Source organism: Spea bombifrons, chromosome 7 (genome assembly GCF_027358695.1).
Source record: "Spea bombifrons isolate aSpeBom1 chromosome 7, aSpeBom1.2.pri, whole genome shotgun sequence".
Classification (NCBI taxonomy): domain Eukaryota; kingdom Metazoa; phylum Chordata; class Amphibia; order Anura; family Pelobatidae; genus Spea; species Spea bombifrons.
In genome coordinates this window covers 32,522,144-32,544,793 of record NC_071093.1, presented here as the reverse complement: position 1 = coordinate 32,544,793, position 22,650 = coordinate 32,522,144, and the positions used below count along the sequence as shown (strand labels likewise).

Genomic DNA, 22,650 nt, shown 5'->3' with positions numbered 1-22,650 from the left:
ACAACCTGTGATGCCACACACTCTACGTTCCGAAGCAGGGGATTTAATTTGTTAAATTAGGCAGCAGTGAAATGTGGGTCCTGCTAAAAGCTCCTGAGGATCGAGATTACAGGGTTGTTATTAAATCAATCGTTCCACAATTAAGCAGTAGAGATGAACTTATCCAAGATAAAGTGGAGTTCTAGGATTCTGGCAAGGCTGAAAAAAGTCCAAAAAGACTTTTGTGTGTTTATAACATCAAATGCCCTTTGAGTACTAAGGAACATGAACTTTAATAAGATACAACATACAGTCCCTACAAAAATCAATTTTTTTTAGAACTTAAGCTTTGGTAACTATTTTTTAAGAAAAAATGCAGTATATAAATATGTATATGTAATGTCTTGACTTAGTAGAAATGGGGTTTGTGACCATGATATGTGTCGTTGTTCTGCTTTTCTTTTTGTTCCTTATTTTCATCTATGAGCGGGAAGGGTATGCTAGTTCTCTAGGAAAGCCACGTAGTCAGAGAGTCTGGCCAGCTGCTGCTCATTGTGGATCAGACAGTGGAGCTGAATCTGCATGGGGAGGAAAAAAAACTCACTTAGACTCCAGCACCTCCAGCAAAACTGTACGCTGTATTACTGTGCTTAATCCCCTCCTTTTACTAGATCTGCAGGGCTTTAGGAAAGTATGAACAGAATCGCAGACAGGGAATTGCCGCTCTGCTTCTAACCCACGAGAAGCTCGGCAACAGTGCAAGGGTGGTGGGTAGACGCCCTGTGTTATATTTAGCAATGGATGGGTGGGGGGTAATCAGGAGAGGATGTGACCTCATTCTTCATGATGTTCAGAAGTTTTTTCTTTAAAATAAAACACAGAGCCTTTCTAGCTTTTTTTACTTATGCATGGGAGGCTGTTAACTGAAGTTTTTTATATATATATATATATATATATATATACACATACATATACACACACACTATATGACCAAAATTATGTGGACACATGGCTATCATACCTATATGAGCTTGTTGGATATTTAATTCCCAAACCATGGCCATTAATATGGAGTTACCCCCCTCCCTTGCAGCTTTAATAGTCCCCACTCTTCTGGGAAGGCTTTCCACAAGATTCTGGAGAGTCTCTGTAGGAATATGTGCCCAATCAGCCATAAGAGCATTGGTGTGGCCAGGCACTGATGCTGAAACGAGAAGGCCTGGCTTACAATCAGTAGTCAAATTAATCAAAAGACTTGCGGGCGCGGGTGGTCTTGCTGGTGCTGCAGGCGGGAGCGGGCGGTCAGGCACTGTACCTGCGGATCCCGGTAATCCTGCGCAGTCCCGCAAGGCTGCCTTCTCGTTGCTCCCTTACAGTGTCTCCTCTCTTGCTCCACCCAGGAACAAAACGGAGTCACGTGATGTGACGTCAACTTCCCGTGACTCTGCCTTGTTCCTGGGCGGAGCAAGAGAAGAGACACTGTGAGGGAGCAGCGGGAAGGCAGCCTTGCGGGACTGAGCGGGAAATCTGCAGTTCAGGTAAGGAGGTGGACGGGATTGGCCACAAATGTGGCGGGAGCGGGCAGGATTGGCCACATACGTGGCGGGAGCGGGCGGGATTGGAAAACCCACATTGCGGGAGCGGGCAAAAAATCAGTGGGATTAAAAAAGCCATCCCGCACAGGGCTCTAGTTGGAAGCATACGATTGTCTAAAATGTTTTTGTATGGTGTAACATTATCCCTACCTTTCATGGAAACTAAAAAGCCTAAAACTTGAAAAACAGCCACAGACCACTAACCCTCCTCCACCAAACTTTACAGTAGGCACAATGCATTTGGCACATAACATTCTCTGTGCATTCGCCAAACTCAGATTAATTCATCGGACTTCCAGCGGCGGCATGCTTGGCCACCCCAGCTAACGCTTGTCATTGCATATAATGATCTTCAGCCTGTGTACACCTGCTCGGCCTAATCTACGGATTGTGCTGATGTTGCTTCTAGAGGCAGTTTCGTACTCTTTTTAGTGAGTTATGATACAGGGGTCAGGTAATTTTCCGCTGCTAGGTGCTGCAACCTAGCTTTTTAATGCAGTATGAAGATTCACAGTATTGTTTCTATATTGTTACTGCTACAATGCATTTGTTAGTTAAAATATAACTAAGTAAATAAAGCTACATGAGCAGTGGACATTATTTTTTTCAGCTACTGAGTATTGATACTGCACGTACATATAGATAGATTTGTGAGCTGAATTAATGCCAGTGAATTCTAGATCAGCAACAGCAGAGGATAAACAGCACCACCTGCCTGCTTTTTTAGATATTACAAAGCAAGAAGCAGAATCCGCCTGCTCCAAGACCCCTGAACAAAAGATTAGGGATTACAATAGAAGATTGACATGCACAATACTTCTAAAAAGCCTGACAAAACTTCAGTAGCAAGGAAACTATCGCTGACTAAAAAAGTTACTCCTGAACACCTTAGATTTGAGTAATAAATACACAACTCTATGGAATTGGGTGTTATGGTCCAAGCTGAGATTCCTGTACATTTACTTTAAAATAGTTGAGATTGTTTATTTTTATTCAGCCATCTCTGCCCATGCACACTGGCCTGTTTGTGGCGCTTGAAACTAGGATGCAATTCCACGGCTCTTTAACATACAAACAACAATTAAAGTCTTCCCAATTCTGCCCATCCACAGCTTACAGTATAAACACATACCTCCCAACATTTAAAAATGTGAAAGAGGGACACTTTTTTTTTAATCTCGCAGAACTCACCGATACAAGCAATTGCACTTTACAGTGCAATTGCTTGCATCACCACTTAAAACACATTTTGTTTTTGTCAGCAGTCATGCATATTAAATATAACCAACACATTGAAATGAATTCTCATGTGGCTCAGCCAGACATACTACGTCCATGATGCTGGCTGAGCATCATGGGAATTGCAGCAACAGCAGGGGCGTACCTAGAGTATTTGGCACCTGGGGCGGATCCTGTATGTGGCACCCCCCCCACACACACACACTGCATAGCTTCTACCATTATATACCGGCGCAGACACTGAAGGTGGTACAGCATTACTGTTATCATTATATACTGGGGCAGACATTGACGGTTGTACAGTATAAAACCTACCACTATATACTAAGGCAGACAATGACGGTGGTACAGTGTAATCCCTATCTCTATAAATTGTGCCAGACATTGACAATAGTGCAGCATAACTCCTATCACTATATACTAAGCCAAACATTGATGTGGTGTAGGCCTACCACTTCATTGTCTGGCTTAGGGATGCACCGAAACGAATTCTGGACTGAAACGGAAAATGCAGCATTTACCTGGCCGAAACCGAATATGACCCCCCTACACCATAAAAAAAATCTAACACTTTTATTTAAAGTAACACACCAAAATAGGTGTATCTATATATATATATATATATATATATATATATATATATATATGATTGTTAACAGCAATCACATTCCTATCATGCCCAGGCATAGCCAGATTCCAGGATGTACTCGCAGACTTGGCATGATAGGAGTATGATTGCCCTATCTACCCCTTCTCACTCCCTTCTCCCTATCTACCCCTATCCCCCGTCTCACTCCCTTCTCCCTATCTACCCCCTCCTAACTATCTACCCGCTCCCTCTTTGAAGTTCATTTACCTTTCAGGAGTCGTGCAGTGGGGGTGCAAGGCCTCTGTCTCCCAGCTCTGCAACTGTATGGAACAGTATAGAGTTTTGATGTACTTTAGAGCATAATTATATAATGAAAAATACATTGGAAATGGTACAGCATAACACCCATCACTCTCACACACTTACCAATCCACACATATACAAATCCACACATACACCAATCCACACATATACTAATCCACACATACACTAATCCACACACATACCAATCCACTCTCACTGAATGCTTTCCTACCTTTCCTCTTTTCAGCTCCTTTTCCTCCTCTTCCGGTTCAGAGGGCACGGACAGCGGTGGGCGCGGATTGCAAGGGAGCAGTATCGGAGGTCTTTAACAGACCTCCGGCTCCCTTGAGTGATTTTAAGCCGGGTTCAAGGGAGATCCCTTGATGTGGACTTTTGGTTGCTTATCGGAGCAATCACAAGGCTATCGGGGTAGGGGGTTGTGTTGCTGACATGTCTCAATATCGAGGCATGTCAGCAACACAGCTTATGCTTAGGAAGCGATTCCCATCGCTTCCTAAGCTGTTTTAGCCGGCGCTGCTGCAATCTTTGATGATCGGTGCGGCGGCCATTTTTCTTCTGGGGAGGGCTTTCCTCCCCGGATGCACGGGCATTGTCGTTATACACTTCTGCAATAGCTTTATGTGCTTTTAGTTCATTCTGTCCCTTCTCTAAAAAATGTTTGTGTTTTTTTTTTTTTTTATCTCCCCTGATTATCTGTACAATTTCTTATTCTACAAAATTGACCTCTCTAAATATTCAAAATCCATGTAGAAAAGTAACAACTTGACTTCTATATATGCACGTTAAGATCTACTTTTATTATAAAAAGTACATGTATCTATCCTCCTTCTTGTATATACACCAACGAGCCATAACATTATCACTTCTGACAGGTGAAGGGATTAGCACTGAAAACAAGATTATCATGGCGCCTGTCAGTGGGTGGAATATATTAGGCAGCAAGCGAACATAACGTCCTCTAAGTTGATGTGTTAGAAGCAGGAAAAATGGACAGGCTTAAGGATATAAGCGACTTTGACAAAGGCCAAATTGTGATGGCTGGACGTCTGGGTCAGAGCATCTCCATATCTGAAGCTCTTGTGCAGCGTTCCTGGTCTGCTGTGGTAAGAAGCAGTAAGTATCAAAAGTGGTCCAAGGAAGGGAAAGCAGCGAACCGGTGACAGGGTCATGGCTGGCCAAGGTTCATTGAGGCAAGTGGGGTGCCAAGCCTGACCCTTATGGTCAAATCCAACAGACAAGCTCCTGTAGCTCAAATTGCTTGGACAGTGAATATTGGGAAACCTTTGGTCCTGCCATTCATGTGTGTGTTACTTTGACATGTACCACCTACCTAAGCATTGTTGCAGACCATGGACACCCTTTCATGGACACTGACAAAACTGCCTGATAAGCATGATAATGTGCCCTGCTACAAAGCAAAACTGGTTCAGAAAAGGTTGAAGGAAAACAACAAGAAGTTCAACAATCACCTTGTAAGCTTCAATGGTTTCACTCAAATGCCTGTGAGGTAGTGAGGCATTTAGTGGCACCGAAAACCCAACCCACGGACCATGTATGTTTAAAAACTAAGCATTCCAGGGTATTTCAAATGCTGGTATTTTAACTATTTCCATGCACACATTTTACCACCAGCATTTATCAAAGTTTCAGTAATATTTGTGGTTTTTCTGTACAATATATCTTGAATGTGTGTGTTTTTAAGTTGTCCTAAAAAAACCCAAATGGAAACATCAGGAGTACATCTTGAAAGCCGTAACATTCAATGAAGGTATAAAAGAAAACATAAACATAGATAACATAGTAATGGCGCGTATTCGTTGCTGGCATATTAGTGACCACTATATACGAGAAAAATAAAATGTCAATAAAATGACAAAGTATTCCCATGTGTGTTTTAGACTTGAAGTTATGACATAGAATAATGTTAGTCAGAATGCAGGTTCCAATTTCAATGCTAATACACAATCGCACTATTTGGGTCCAGCATTTAACGTTATATCGTCATCCTTCCCCGTGTGTTAATTGGTACATGTGGTATCAATAGAACTAACTTTGTGTTTAACTGCCCGTTGCATAGGATAGATGTGTATATCAAAGCAACCATCTCACCGTCCTTTCTACTGGAATCATTTATTCCCCGGCCCTATGATTTATGTAAGCAGATGATACACATTGCAGAGCCTCTCGTCCCTCTCACTTTTCGTTTGATGAGACGTTAGCCCGTTTAGAATTAAGCTAAAAGGCAGTCTAAAATTTGCAGTCTACCGGGGAAGCACTAGCAGCGAAACACTGCGCGCCCCAGTGTCTGCAAGCACCACCCCCCGGCACACACGATGGTACTTACGCTTTCCTTGCATGCACTGAAAGCATTAGAACGGAAGCGACACCAACAAAATGGCTACCGTTGAAAGACGGGCATGTATTTGCACTTTGGTCTCTAGTAGTTAGAACAACTCTGACTTTGGATACATTGACAGGTTTGAACCCGGAAGAGGAAGGCCGGTGTCAGTGGTTCGAGACGGGAGGCCCTGTGGGCTTGCGGGGAAAATGCCAGTGGCCGTGATGGCGGAAAACCCGGTCTCCTTCCAGAGGTTGTTGGAGCAGTGCGAGGAGCAGGAACTTGAGGTGAGGCGTTTAGTGTTCCTTCATTATACGTAAGGGAGCTGGCAGGACGGCGGTTCTCTACCGTAGCTGTACTCCGGTGGGTGGCAGATCGGGAGCTATGGTTGCAAATCGGTGGTAACGCTGCTGATTTCATGGGCTGTGTTTAGATGCATTTAGCTACAGAATACTCTCGTTTGTATAGTACATAGTGAAGCGCTCTACGTCTTTTGTGTACGTTTAAGTGTGACATCATGTCTGGAACTGCGTTACCTCTAGTGGCATTAGTAGTTTTATTTTCTCTAGGTGATTCTGGGCTGATGTTATTTTTCTGTCAAGTGCACATATATTTACATTATGGTTTAAAACTGCATTATGTCTGTTCAGGCTCCAGGAGGTATTGCAACACCCCAGGTGTACAGTCAGCTTCTAGCGCTATACCTTCTACACAATGACATGTAAGTTATTCTTCCTAGCTCTCTGATATTATATGAAAGATACATCTATGCTGCAGCTGTAACGTACTAAATAATACACATCTGTGCAGCTGTTCTAACCATTTTATATTTTAAATATATTTTTTTGTTCTGGTTGTCTTCTGCAACTACTGATTGCTCTGCAAGCACAACATGATGACCCATGTTACATTCGGGGACATTAATATATTTCATGATGATTCTTGCTTCATCACATCTGTGAAAATGAGTATTGTGAAAATGAGTAAAAATATAAAAATGCTTTTGGAAATCACAATTTCTTCATTTTACAACATAACTCACAAAGATACAATTCATTGTTTAGATATCATTTTCTGTGTGGTTTTTATAGATTCAAATTGTGAGATGGCCGTTGGCAGGGCTCATACGGATTCATTAGTGAATATGTGTTAATGCCCTATAAATTCAGGGATTTCCCCACAGTGGTGATAAAGCTTATGTTCAGATTGTTTAATGTTACTACAGCCACTTATTTTACTGGCAGAAATATGCTAATGAGCCATTGTGTGTTCACTGAGGGCCTCTTTGTGATGTCACAGTAGCTGTGCAGTAGTCAGCGTGATTTCCACAGACCATTCCAGTCTGCAGTTAGTGTTTGGAGTGTGAAGTCGTGACTACTGCAAGACCCCCCATATCTGAATATAGATAGATTTAAGATGTGGAAAAACGTTAATATGGAAGAGGAGGAGATAGAAGAGAAGGAGGTGGAAGAGGAGGAGATTGAAGGAGACGAATTTGAAAGAGAGATGACCCAGAAGAGTGGAAGCAAACCTATAAGGAGGAGGAGCAGCCGCCGCTTATTCAAGCGAAAGCGACCGAATTCCACTATCAAACGGTTCCTGACCTTTGCCATGCCCATGTTCTGTCTTAGATTCCTTTTCAGTGACCCGAATGAATTTTTCATGACAAAATTCTTCCTTGGTGCTGGAGCTGGGGGTATGATTGGCACTGGAATCTACTTTTTGTTGGTACATCCAATGAATCTATATCAAGAAAATAAGATAAACCTTCTATATGGGATATCAGGAACCTTTGCCATCGGATGGGGTACATCTTCTCACTTTCGCTGTGCCACAATCATGATGGCACCAAATATTTTGGGCAAAGAAGGCCGTGCTTACCTGGTGATGTATGTACTGCAGTCTATTTTTGATGGACCTGTCAGCAACCTGCAGCATAACATGGAGGATGTTGCAAAATCCATTGGGTGCACGGTGGAGCTCCAGATAAACCACACAAAGTTGTCCTGGAAAGTTATTATAAACCCTTTCAGAAAGATAATTGAAGACTTGGTAAAAGGGGCAAAAGAACTTAAAAATGACACCAGCGGCATAAAATCTGTTTTTAAGGAGACAGATTCTGAGGTGCAGAGCTCTGAAGGCTATGATAAAAAGCTTGAGGAACAGAAAGAAAAGGAGACAAAAGAGGAAAACAAGACTCTTGACACTCTGCAGAAGTTCAACCTGAAGTCTATGCTGCGCTGTGAGTTCGTTATTGAAAAAGGTATTGAGAAATGCCGTGAGTGGTTTGCCAAGAAACATGACGATTGTATGAAGGCCATTCCCCTACCTGTCCTTAACCATCTCTTGTGCCTTCCTATGCAATTCAAATTTTTGTGCAATATCATGAATGTTGTAAATACATGGTGCAAGAAGAAGATCCCTATGGAAGCCAATTTTGGAACAATCTATGATAAGGTCAATGCGACTATGAATGGAATGGACGATGGCTTTGCTAGCAAAATAGCAATCGTTAAACAAGAACAAAGCATGTTTCTTGGCATGAACATTTCTAAAAAGGAGATCACAGAGGAGATTACAGAGACATTAGAGCAGAAGAAGTTAGGTATGAGGAAGGTTGGGTCCTTTGTCCGTGTTGTCATTTCCTGCACATTTGTTTTCATCTTTATCTCTGCCTACAAGTATTGCCACCAGTACAACACCAACATTAGGTTTGATAACGCCTATGTAACAACCTTCTTCAGGCAGATTGATGCTCGCAGGAGGAAACGGAATAAGAGACACCTTCTACCCCTGAGGAAGGGAGAGCGCAAGAGCTTTGTGTTTCCCTGGAATCCAGCGGTTCAGGACCTTGAGATGAAGACAACAATGATGGAGTTTTTCCAGTGTGTTCCCATGCTCACCTTCCTCATCTTAGCCTTAACTACAGACTGGATCCTTTATCACCTATTCCAGATTATCCGGAAACATTCGCACATCTCGTATGTGTTCTCCAGTCACCACAAACTGGAGGTCCTGGTTGGAGGTGATACTTTTATTTCCAAGATATTAAGGCGTACGATTGGTAACCTCAACAGCTCTTCTGCCACCATGCACCTGAGTAATAACACCATGTGTCTATTAAATCCGATTCGGATGTCAGTTGAGGGCTATCTGTGGTCTTGCCTTCCTGTGGTCGGACTCCTGTCGCTCTGCTTTGTCCAGGTGTATATTGGCCGTCTCCGCAGAGTGATTGCTGCCTTCTTCTTTCCAAAGAGAGAAAAGCGGCGCGTTCTGTTCCTTTATAACGAACACCTGAAGAAGCGGGCTGCATACGCAGAAATAAAAAGGAAACAGATCATCCGCAGGGCCAGAGCGAACAGACTTGGGCTGAAAAGCTTTGCTTCTACCCTGCACCGTTATTTGAGCTGGATGCGCCCGTTCATTCGCAGACGCTGTATTGTGTGCAGTTCTAGTGAAACCAAGGACTCGTATGTGTGCGAGATAGCAGACTGTGGCACAGTATACTGCAGGCAGTGCTGGAGAGATATGAAGCGCTTCTGTTATGCATGTACACCTCATGAAGACTCCGTCTCTGACAGCGAGAGTGATGAGGATGAATTGGAATGATCCCAGGAATTCCACCTGCATATGTTTACCACCTATATGCAATAAACATTCTGGGGTCACCTGGTGGCAATACAAAAACCAATAACAAATAAAACTAATTATAATTGGTATCTTATTTAGTGTTTCTGGTGATAGTGTTACACAAAAGGTGACGTTGCCACCTCAGCGTATTGCAATTAGATTTTTTGCTGTTCTGAGTTTCGGAGAGAAATGTAGACAAAGATACAATATGAGGAGAGCAAAACATACCAGCAACGTGTCCCAGTCCTAGATCTAGGGCTGCAACTAACGATTATTTTAATAATCGATTAGTTGGCCGATTATTTTTTCGATTAATCGGATAAAAAAAATGAATGTAAATTTTTCATTTATTTAAAATAATTTACTAAACAAATGATGTTAAATACAAACTTTGATAAAATGCATTTCTTGTCTTTATTTCCCAACCAGCCCCCCAATATATGCACATTTGAGCCCCAGGCTTGCTACGCTGCCTCCCAGACATGCCATGCTGCCCCCCCACATATGCCACGCTGCCTACCACAGCACTCCACGCTGCCTCCCACATCTGCCACTCCACGCTGCCTCCCACATCTGCCACTCCACGCTGCCTCCCACATCTGCCACGCCACCTCCCACATCTGCCACTCCACTCTACCCCCACATGCCACTGTGCCTGATACGCCTTATACCCCCTGAAACACCACTCCATCCTCCCCAGACATGCCACCCTGCCCTCCCCACATATGCCACGCCATGCTGCCTCACACATCTGCCACTCCACAATGCCTCCCACATATGCCACGCTGCCTCCCACATCTGCCACTCCACGCTGCCTCCCACATCTGCCACTCCACGCTGCCTCCCACATCTGCCACTGTGCCTGATACGCCTTATATCCCCTGATACCCCACTCCATCCTCCCCAGACATGCCACCCTGCCTCCCAGACATGCCACTTCTCTACCCCCAGATATGCCACTCTACCCCCAGATATGCCTTATACACCCTGATACACCACTCCGTCCTCCCCAGACATGCCACACTGCCCTCCCCACATATGCCTTATATACTGTATATGCCTTATACCCCCAGATATGTAACTTCACTGCCCCCAGGATTTAGATTCCCCTAAATTAACCCTAAACTCCCCATTAACCATCACTGCCCCTAAATTAACCCTTAACACCCCCTTAACCACAGCATCCCCTAAATTAACCCTAAAGACCCCATCAACCACAGCATCCCCTAAATTAACCCTAAACACACCATTAACCACAACTGCCTCAAATTAACCCCAAACACCCCATTAACCATAGCTGCTCCTAAATTAATCCTAAACACCCTATTAACATAACTGCCCCTAAATTAACCCTAAACACCCAATTAACCATAACTGCCCCTAAATTAACCCTAAACACCCCACTAACCATAACTGCCCCTAAATTAACCCCCACCTCCCCTAACTTTCAGTAGCCCAAATATATATATATATATATTACATACATATATACACATATATATATATATATACATACATACACACACACATACACATATATATATATACACACATACATATACTTACAGTTAGATGACACAGCCATGTGGTTCTGGCCTGGAGAAGGAAGGGGCGGGGCCAGTTGTCACAGTGATTACAGGGAGGGGGAGTAAGTAGGAGCTGCTGCTGTGAGACGGTGAGTCAGACTAAACGGATTATATAATGAGGGGGATTTTTCAGAGCGTTTGCTCTGAAAAAACCCTCATTTTCTAATCGATAATAATCGATTCAACTAATCGATAATGAAATTCGTTGCCAACGAATTTCATTATCGATTATTATCGATTTTATCGATTAGTTGTTGCAGCCCTACCTAGATCCTTTCTTCCCCCACAGTCCTTCTTTTCTAGGAGCTGAGAACGGTAATGAGGGTATCATAGTGTTCCAGAACAGAAATTGCCAATAGTGTGTATAGAAACAACAGAAACCAGAGAATTGGTTTATGAGATAGATTGTGCAGATATTTTCAAGTGCCTTAACAATGTACCTACATATCACTAGGCCACAGTCACATAAAATATTTTTAGCTCCATCTCGAAAACAAGTATCCCTCTCCTTGTTTAATTTGTTTACAAATAGTTATAGTTTGTGTTGGGAACATTGGGTAAATTTAACTAGTCTATCTACCGATATTTGTTTTTTAATATTTTTCTATGTGCCACTGTTAAATATCCCCATTGCATACCTCTCGGGTTTCCCATCTTCAGACACTGTACTTTGTAGCTGCCCCACTGTCTTAACTATTTTGTGCGGGGTCATCATGGCCAGTCGGGGAAATCCTCTAATCTCCACTGGCTGGCCCAGGGAGCTGTATTGGATATCTGTGTGTTGTGTTGCGATCAGGTGTGTATGCCCAGTTCTAGTGTAGCAGACCTGCTAAAGAGGCAGCATCAAGGCAGCTCTCCTTTCAGCGGTATAGTTCTAGAGCCATTGTGTGTAGTGCAGAGTAAGTGTGTGTATATATAAAAATATATATATATATATATGTGTGTGTATCTATATATTACACACAGAGCGTATTGGCCCGATTATAGGCCACACCCTAAAAGTTTGGTGAGAAAAGGGAAAATTTATTTTTAAAGAAAAAATACTAAGCAGAATGGTGAAACAGTATCTTATCTAATGAACAGGAATACGTGTATTCTAACATGTTTGGTATCTATTATGCAGTTAGTCAGCATAGGTTATATGCAAATAGCAACTTAACCCCTTGGCTGCTAAGCCATTTCCCACCCTGGTGCTAAGCTGGTTTTCGGCATTTTGGTGTATCTCACGTTTAAAGCGTTTCAAGTAAATTTCTTGGGAACAAACTATACAAACCAAATATTGTTTTTTTCAGCACACCCAGCAGATTCCAAATATACCATTTTTATATGTGTATGTCTCATTAGGTTTGCAAAATACAGCCAAAAATGGGAAAAAAAGTTTAATTTTTCACTTCCAACTCAATAAAAACTAGTTTGTAATGTTATTTTTCTAAACTCTAATATCAAAACCTGTGTTGCTAAATATTTGTAGTAGGTAAGCGGTCTAAAATAAACAGAAATTGAGAACAGTAGACTGTGTTTTTCTAATATTTTATTGCTAAAAGTTAAATTTATTAGACTATCACAAAAAGACATCTTTAAATTTAATGCATGGCTGCGACAATTAAACAGCTCTAGCTGCCCGGGATGTTAAAATATGCCAACAAAACTATATATTTTTAGAAACTACACCCCCAGCTGCAGCAAATGAGATCTTATTTGTATTTGTATCACAAATCTGACGTGCACAACAAATAAGTGAATATCACACTAATAAAAATTTTAAAAAAATAAAATTAAAAGCAACAAGTTCATTTATGTCTTGCGCACTCCAGGTTTGTCCTAGAAACACATGCAGCCCCTCATTTGATGCGTCAAGGGGTGTAGTTTCTGAAAATATATACTTTATGTACCATAATTTAACTTCCCAGCTGTCTAGAGCTGTCTAAATGCAGGCATCACCCCTAAATGTTTTAAGACAATTTTTTAACAAGATTCTCCAATCTGCCATTTCTGAAGTTAAAGTGCTCTAGACATCTGGGAAGTTAAATTAGGGTACATATAGTACACATTTCAAGAAACTACACCCCTTGGAGCTTCAAATGAGGGGTTACATGTATTTCTAGGACAAAAGTTGAGTTCACAAATAATGATGGAATGTGTCGCTTTGGCTAGAAAATATGTTTTTTCTAACTATAGCGGCATGTTCATTTGTGTCTTGCGCACTCCAGGTTTGTACTAGAAACACACGCAGCCCCTCATTTGATGCGCCGAGGGGTGTAGTTTTTGAAAATATGTACTTTTATGTGCCATAATTTAACTTCTTACGTGAGCAGTAATGCCACATCAAGGCTTCAACCCTAATTACTGACCATTCACACGCTTTTCATATCTCCATTCACTCGCAGAAGCACACACCATACTATCCGTACATTCACTCACAAAAGCACACACACACCATTCTTTCCCCTTACAATCCCAAAGAAATGATCGTAAAGGGAGAAATAAAATCACTTTTACAGCAAAAATAAGTTTTGCAAGGGGCTCCAGGGATGACATGGTTAACTTACGTACTACAGGCTAAACGGCTGATTTTAATAATATTTGCAGTTCATCAGGGTTTAAAAAAATTACCTTTCTCTACCATTGGCTAAATTTAACCCCATGATCAAAAAGGGAATGTGACTTTTTATAGCTACATGATCACTGTGGTAACATTGGCTACCACAGTGATCATTTAGCTAGAATACTTAAACTTTTTTTTTTTTTTTTTTTTAAGCTAAACTAGTTAATGTTTAGATAATTTAATTTGGGGGTCTCTGGGCAATTTTGATCTTTATTTATCTGCCTTTAGAGACTCCCAAATCATTTTTTTTACTTTTTTTGTACTTTTTTATTTTTTTAACATAATATTTTTATTTTTTTACAAGCATTATACCGTTGGAAAGGTGAAGCGATTACCTTTCCAACGGTATATGTTGGGGGTCTGTAGCTGCTTAGATGCCTGAGATACAAGCATCTAAGCAGCATGCCCCCATACCGTGAAAACGGACAATTGTCAGTTTTCAATAAAGTTGCGCGGTGACGTCATCGCGTCATTACGCGCGACGTCACCGGCCAGATCGGGTGGTCCCAGTGATGCCCTTCAATATGAGGGGCAGATCGCCGGGATAGGTGGTGATGGGGGTCCACAGACCTCCATCAAGGTAGGAGAGTGCTAGTGACGGCATGGTGCCGTCGTTAGCACCTGACTGGGACTGCTAGCGACGGCACCATGCCGTCGTTAGCAGTCAAGGGGTTAAAATGGCTTTTGGTTTTTCATGTGCACCCCCCTTAATTCATAATACACCTTACTTTAATTTCCTTCTGCCCCTTCCCTGATATGACATTCTGGTCCCTAGATATCCCCCCCCCCCTTACCAATGCACCCCAAGACTCCCTGGGCTCGACAAATCCTAGGTCGCCATGGCGACTGAGAATTTTGTCCTGACGCCTAGGTCAAGGACGTCCAACGTCCAGCCCGCCGGACTTCAATGTGCGGCCCGCGTGAGCAAGACCAGACTGGCCCTTGTCACCGTGCAGCACGGTGTAAGTAAGCCGGCCCCTAATAAAATTAAAGCGGTCTTACCACCTCACACCGTGCTGCTGAGTGGCAGTGCCTTAGTGAGGCTCTTCGTCCCACCTCTTTCAAGACTTGACGCTCAAGGGGGCTGGGTTCACAGAAGAGTTCTTTGTGACTGGGAGAGGATCTTCACATCGTAAAAAAAAGATAAATATATATATTTAAAAATAAATATATGTGTTTGTGTGTGTTCGAGGAGAGTGGGAAGGATTCCCTTGGGACATTAATTTTTGTTGTTGAAAATAAAACTGTTAGTTTAAAAAAAAAATCCTGGCTCCTAACTTTTTTTGCTGGCTCCTAGATTCAAAACAAACTTGTCAAGCCCTGATATATATATATATATATATATATATATATATATATATATATATATATATATATATATATATATATATATATATATATATACACACACACACACACACGTGCACAATCACTGGCCACGTAATTAGGTACATCTGTTCAATTGCATGTTAACACAAATAGCTCATAAGCCGATCATATGACAGCAACTCAATGCATTTAGGCATGTAGACTAGACTATTATTTTCATAATCGATTATTTTTTCGATTAATCAGGTAAAACAAACTATGCAAATTTTTCGTTTATTTAAAATAAAAACGTATCATTTACATTAAGATGTGCCATTAACACTTATCTCTTTATCACAATGGCATTTCACAATTTGCCTTATTTTACTGACATAATAATTAAAGCTATATTTTAACAAGAACCCAAAAAATACCAAAAAAAGCTTTACTAGTAAATATTCATGTAAACTATTTTTGCCCAGTTATGCGCACCTCACCCCCAGCTTTCCTCTCTGCCCCAGAAATGCCTTATACCCCTATATGCTACTCTGCCCCCATAAATGCCTTATACCCCCAATATGCCACTGTGCCCCCCCGATATGCCTTATAGCCCCCTATATGACTTTTACCCTTGATATGCCACCATGCCTCTGATATGCCTTTTACCCCTATATGTCACTGAGATGCCACTGTGCCCCCTGATATGCCTTATGCCCCCCCCTGATATAAGAAAAACTGACATCTCTAAAATAGGTATAAAAATATTGACAAAAAAATAAATACACAATACAATATAAATAAACTTACCAGTGCACCCCTAGACTTGTCCCCTGTGCTTCAGGCTCCCTGGTATCTAGTGGGGGCAGCCGGAGGAGGTCTGGTTTAGTAGATGTGATTTGTAAATCTAATTTTATATTTCTTACTGCAGCAAATGAGTGATTGTTTGGCAACTGATGCTTGTATGTTTTACCAGGAATAATGCCAGATATCTCTGGAAAAGAATACCACCTGCCATCAAATCTGTAAGTAGTGTGTGCTTATAGCTTTACTGTGCAAAACATACTTACTTTACTATAAGAAACGAATGCCCTATTTTTTATTTTTATTAGATAAAAAGATAAGCAGTACTGCAGCGCAGGGCAATACATGTACAGTACTACTTCAGTTAACGGAAAGCTCAAGAATACAGTAAAAGCCGTGTACAATTACAATTCCAGACATGGCACGTGTGGCTAGCACATTGGTGGAATCAGGGAAAATGAAAAAATGCCGGTGCGCTAAGCTAGTCTCAGGCTCAAATAATACAATCGTTTTTTGTATACATTAGTGGAATTGGCCTGGGGAAATAGGGAAGTGGAGTGGGTGAGGGGGTTGAAGGAGATGGAGATAGTCCTCAGCCTCTAGACTGTCCATCAGAGAGCACTCTCTCAGCATGCTGTGGATAAGCATGCGGCGGTCAGACTGTGACCTGCTCCCTCCTCAACACCAGGCGGTTCCTGACAAACCATAGAGCGTCCTTTACACAGCACACGAGACGCCAAGCGTTATCAATTGCGCAGACCTTCCCCGGCTGTCAGGGAGGAGACAACAGGTGAGGAGGGCCCTGCTCAAACGAGCTTACAATCTAGAGGGGTTTCGGGTGTATTACGCAATAGGTAAAAGTGCCGTCGTTAGGAATAGACCACCCACACTAGTAAAAGTATTGCAGGAGAGGGATTTAATTTATATACAGCCCAATTTGAAATGGCTTTTTAAGCAAACTATTTTAAATTCAATATGAGCAGAGCTTTTACTTTTTTATTCTTTAGGTATATCGTAGAGAAGGTAATATTTTGAGATGCTGCAGTCTGTAAAAGTCACTGTATTTCTTTTTTTGCAGGCCAATGCAGAGCTGGCTGGGATTTGGGAGGTGGGACAAAGGATCTGGCAGAGAGACTTCCCCGGAATCTACTCATCCATTGCTGCCAACCAGTGGTTAGAAAACATTCAACCAATCATGGAGGCTGTAAGAGGTATAGCACTGTTGTCCAGTGAATTCTGAAATAAAATTGAAAGTATAGGTTACTCCTGGTTTGTGCCTTTACATCAGGGCTCGACAAATCCCAGGCGCCAGGTTTTGTCAGCCTCTTACATCCAGAAAAAATTGTGGATGTAAGAGGCTTAGTCACCACACGGGGGCGCTGCTGCTGTCTGCCCAGGAGTCTGGGCAGACAGGACAGCCACTCCGAGCCCGCCCCCGAGCCTGAGATCACTCCCACGGAGTGATCCTGTAGGCTGAAAACGCGGTTGCTGGAAAAGCAGCACTTGTGTTTTCAGCTGCCACAGGCAGCTTCAGGGAAGGGGTTTGTGTGTTGATTGGGTCCCCACACAAGTCTGGGGACCTCACCCAACACCCCCCAGCTGCCTGATTGCTCCATGGGAGCGACAGTGCAGCATTAACCCCTTCAATGCCGCGATCGCTGCATTTAGGGGTTAATTCCCGTATTGGGGGCTTTGCTGCTGGTGGTCTGCCTGGAAGCCCAGGCAGACCAGCAACAGCAAAAATGAGCCCCCACAAGCCCTTTGATTCCTGTAGGTATAGAAGCCTACAGCAGTCATCAGAGACTCCCCCTGCAATGGCTGGTCTATAGACCAGCAATTTCTTCCCAGCTGCCAGAGGCAGCTTCAGGGACCGGGGAGAGGGTTCTTTGGTCTCCACATGAGTGTGGAGACCAGCCCCAACACCCCCCTGCTGCCTGATCGCTCCATGAGAGTGATAGTGCAGCGTTAACCCCTTCAATGCCACAATTGTGTATGACACATTTGTGGCATTGCAGGGGTTAACATTTGTCCCCACAAGCTTGTGGGGACTACATATCTGTCAATGCTGTGCTCCAATGGAACATCAGCATCGAAAGAGTTAAAAAAAAAAAATTAAACAAAATAATTATATGTGTGAAAGTTTAGACCATTGGAGAAAATTGCAGAAACCAATGTAAGTTTGGTATGCGGTTGACCCCAGAAGTGGCCAGTTAAATACAGTGTGAAGCAATGTTAATGAACACACTTCTCCTATATTATTTCTCTTTCTGTTAAATGCAACACGGCAGCGTGCCTTTGGCTTGGTGTCTCCTTTTATACCCAGGCAACCAGTAAATGCAGGAACCTAGGCAAGATGGGACTGTGATTGCTGTTAGCAATCACACTGCTATCATGCCAAGTCAGCCAGTACATGCTGAAACCTGGCTGGCTGCCCCCCTTGTGTATTGATGCTGCCAGCAGTATGGGGTCTGCACATCACCAGCATGTACTGGCTGAGTGATGGATGCTTACACTGTTTCAGTTAAAATGTGAGTTTCCTAGACTTTCAAAGAACACTTTATCAAACCTGAGGAATATATAGTTTTGATTATATTTCATTAATAATTGATGAAATATAATTAAAAAAAAAACATAGGGCTCGACAAACTCTAGGCGGCAGGTCGCCATGGAAACCACGGATCTCCCTTACAGCTCAAAACTAAGGTAGCACGTAAGTGTGCTCCCTATGTGGCATCGGGCATGATAATTGTTACTGTCAAGAAAAAAAATATTTATGGATTCCATATAGGGCTGCAACTAACGATTATTTTAATAATCTATTAGTTGGCCGATTTATTTTTTCGATTAATCGGATAAAAAATGCAATTTTTTTTAATTTAAAATAATGTAATAAAAAAACGTACAATTTACACTTTCATCTCTTTATTGCAATGGCCTCTCTCTATTCACCTTCTTATTTTACTGACATAATAATAAAAGCTACAAGAACCCAAACACGGTGTTTCTCAAACTAGGTTTTAATACAAAGTTATTAGTAAATATTAATTCATATGTTAACTATTTTTCATATTTAATAAAAACTATGAGAAAAAAAGCCTTGTTTAAATTTTTTTTATTTACCAAACTGCCCCCGGTTATGCACATCAGACCCCCAGCTTGCCACTCTGCCCCCATATATGCCTTATACCTCTTATATGCCAGATTCCACTATGCCCCCTGATATATGCCAGTGATATGCAACTGAGCCCCCTGATATACCGTTTACCCCAAGATGTTTTATGACCCCCTGATATGCCTAATATCGATATGCCCTAAACCCCCTATATGCCCTGAAATTCATAATACCCCCCATACACCACTATAACTCACCCATACACCACTCTGGCTCCTCCCCCTCCCATACACCACTCTGGCTCCTCCCCCTCCCATACACCACTCTGGCTCCTCCCCTCCCATAATCCACTCTGCCTCCTCCCCCTCCCATACACCACTCTGCCTCCTCCCCCTCCCATACACCACTCTGCCTCATCCCCCTCCCATACACCACTCTGCCTCCTCCCCCTCCCATATACCACTTTGCCTCCTGCCTCCTCCCATACTCCACTCTGGCTCCTCCCCCTCCCATACACCACTCTGGCTCCTCCCCTCCCATAATCCACTCTGGCCCCTCCCATACTCCACTCTGGCTCCTCCCCCTCCCATACACCACTCTGGCTTCTCCCCCTCCCATAATCCACTCTCCCTCGTCCCCCTCCCATACACCACTCTGGCTCCTCCCCCTCCCATACTCCACTCTGGCTCCTCCTCCTCCCATACATCACTTTGCCTCCTCCTCCTCCCATACATCACTTTGCCTCCTCCCCTCTCCCATACACCACTCTGCCTCCTCCCCTTTCCCATACACCACTCTGGCTCCTCCCATACTCCACACTGCCTCCTCCCCCCTCCTATACTCCACTCTGCCTCCTCCCCCCTCCTATACTCCACTCTTTCCTCCCCTCCTATACTCCACTCTGGCTCCTCCCACTCCTATACTCCACTCTGGCTCCTCCCACTCCTATACTCCACTCTGCCTCCTCTCCCCTCCCATACTCCACTCTGCCTCCTGTCAGCAACGGAGGCTCACAAGACACCAGGGAGCCGGGTAGAGAGGCAGCGTGGCGTATGGGAGGGGGAGGAGCCAGAGTGGTGTATGGGAGGGTGGCTCCCATACACCCCTCTTACTCCTCCCCCCTCCCATACACCGATCTGCCTCTCTACCCGGCTCCGTTACTGTCAGTGACTTTCACTGCAGCTTGATAGAAGCCACAGTGTAAGTGAAGGTGAGTAACGGAGGCTGTCTGTGCGATGCAGACACTCACAGGCTGACAGCCTCCGTTACTCACCTTCACTTACACTGTGGCTTCTATGAAGCTGCAGTGAAAGTCCCTAACGGAGCCGGGAGAGAGGCACAGTGATGTATGGGAGGGGGGGGGAGACGGAAGTGAGAGACCGGCCGACAGTGAGGGGAATCTAGGTCCCCTGCAGCGTTGTGGGGGATCTGGATTCCCGTGTTATAATCCGATCTCTGTTTGAGATCGGATTATTATAAGGAGGGGAGTTTTTCAGAGCATTTCAAATCAATTCGATTAATCGATGATGAAATTCGTTGCCAACGATTTTCATAATCGATGATCGATTTTATCGATTAGTTGTTTCAGCACTAATTCCATATATTGAACCAAATCACTGGAAAATGTGCTGAAATATAATAAAAAACATAGGGCTCGACAAACTCTGGGCGCCAGGTCGCCAAGGAAACCATTCCCTGGCGCCCAGTGTTAAGCAGGGCTGACATATTCGGTACCCTACGCTTTCCTGCAGGGGCATGGTATAACGGGGCTTATGTAACGGGGCCCCCCCTACAGGAAAGGAGAGGAGTCCACATTAGCGAGGTGCGTAGTTGTATACTACGCCTTGATTCATTTCATAGTTTTACAACTAAATGATTCAGTAGTCCTACTACTGATAAATGCCCAAAGATTTTGTACTCGTCATTTCATTCAATCATATTAATCATTTTGCTTAACATGCTTTAATTAGTTCTTCTGAATTTCAATTTATTTTACTTTCATATACAATTAACGCTGAAATAGCCCCAACATTTCTCTTCTAGTATTCTCGTGTTCTGCGGTCTCCGTCATAGAAGCCCTGGTCGAAATGCTGGCAGCAGATCCAGGTCTCTTGCAGCTCTGCTGGCAATCTTATAGTCAGACCTCTATTTAACTGAACATATAACAACCAAACAGCTCTGTCTATATTATTGCGTTATTTTTCTTGCAGATCTGCGGGGTATTCTCCTCTCTGGAAGCTGGGGAAGGTCTGCGCGATGCGCGTAAACAGCCTCAGCTGCTGCCTGCACTTTCGCCGGCGCTCGGTCATAGAAGCCCCAGTGGAAGTGCCGGCAGCAGCAGAGGTTACCAGACAGGAGGATCCAGGTCCCCTGCGGCGCTGCAGGGGATCTGGATCTTAGACTTGTAGTCGTCCTCGATTATAAGAGGAGGGGTATTTTTCAGAGCATTTGCTCTTAAAAAAAAAACAAAAAAAAAAAAAAACCCTTGTCTTATAATCAAGAAAAGATGGTATATGGAAACGGGTATTAGCTGGATTAATGTCTCGTCACAAAAATGAAAGAGATGTGGGAAAGAATATAGAGAAAATACACAGCATACAGTCTTGCTGCGATTCCCGTGACTGTTAACTGGTATATCTTTGTCTTAAGTCTGTTTTTTCTTTGTTTTGTTTTGTCTATATTTGAAAATGTATTAAAGATTATTAAATAAATCATGATTTGTCATTTTTCCACTTCTGCAATAGCTTTATGTGCTATTAGTTCATTCTGTCCCTTCTCTAAAAAATGTTTTTTTTTAATCTCCCCTGATTATCTGTACAATTTCTTCTTCTACAAAATTGGCCTCTCTAAATTTTAAAAATCCATGTACGAAGGTAACAACTTCTATATATGCACGTTAAGATCTACTTTTATTATAGTACATGTTTTTATCCTCCCTTGCTTATACACCAATGAGCCATAACATTATCACAGGTGAAGGGAATAACACTGATAAGATTATCATGGCACCTGTCAGTGGGTGGTATATATTAGGCAGCAAGCGAACATAACGTCCTCAAAGTTGATGTGTTAGAAGCAGGAAAAATGGACAGGCTTAAGGATCTAAGTGACTTTGACAAAGGCCAAATTGTGATGGCTAGACGTCTGGGTCAGAGCATCTCCAAATCTGAAGCTCTTGTGCGGCGTTCTTGGTCTGCTGTGGTAAGAAGCAGTAAGTATCAAAAGTGGTCCAAGGAAGGGAAAGCAGTGATCCGGTGACAGGGTCATGGCTGGCCAAGGTTCATTGAGGCAAGTGGGGTGCCAAGCCTGACCCTTATGGTCAAATCCAACAGACAAGCTCCTGTAGCTCAAATTGCTTGGACAGTGAATATTGGGAAACCTTTGGTCCTGCCATTCATGTGTGTGTTACTTTGACATGTACCACCTACCTAAGCATTGTTGCAGACCATGGACACCCTTTCATGGACACTGACAAAACTGCCTGATAAGGATAATAACGTGCCCTGCTACAAAGCAAAACTGGTTCAGAAAAGGTTGAAGGAAA

At 42.9% G+C, this 22,650-nt stretch overlaps 2 protein-coding genes and 2 long non-coding RNA genes across 4 annotated transcripts; 3 read left to right on the top strand and 1 right to left on the bottom strand.

Annotated features, from left to right (window-relative positions):
* Positions 1-253: 253 nt before the first annotated feature.
* LOC128501784 (uncharacterized) lies at positions 254-5,923 on the bottom strand. The gene is made up of 2 exons (XR_008355059.1): positions 5,836-5,923; positions 254-557 (listed from the first exon to the last, which is right to left on the bottom strand). It is a non-coding gene; the product is annotated as an uncharacterized LOC128501784 (long non-coding RNA).
* A 308-nt stretch (positions 5,924-6,231) lies between these two features.
* On the top strand, positions 6,232-17,242 carry LOC128501592 (COP9 signalosome complex subunit 8-like). Its single transcript, XM_053471135.1, has 4 exons — positions 6,232-6,351; positions 6,715-6,785; positions 16,167-16,215; positions 17,073-17,242. Exons 1-4 carry the CDS (start codon positions 6,274-6,276, stop codon positions 17,232-17,234), a joined length of 360 nt encoding a protein of 119 aa, XP_053327110.1. The 5' UTR covers positions 6,232-6,273; the 3' UTR covers positions 17,235-17,242.
* Positions 7,184-9,751, top strand: LOC128501591 (E3 ubiquitin-protein ligase DCST1-like). The gene has a single exon (XM_053471134.1). The coding sequence runs from the start codon at positions 7,481-7,483 to the stop codon at positions 9,671-9,673; it is 2,193 nt and encodes a 730-aa protein (XP_053327109.1). The 5' UTR covers positions 7,184-7,480; the 3' UTR covers positions 9,674-9,751.
* A 3,472-nt stretch (positions 17,243-20,714) lies between the features above and the next one.
* Positions 20,715-21,823, top strand: LOC128501766 (uncharacterized). Its single transcript, XR_008355057.1, has 2 exons — positions 20,715-21,431; positions 21,537-21,823. It is a non-coding gene; the product is annotated as an uncharacterized LOC128501766 (long non-coding RNA).
* Positions 21,824-22,650: the final 827 nt, after the last annotated feature.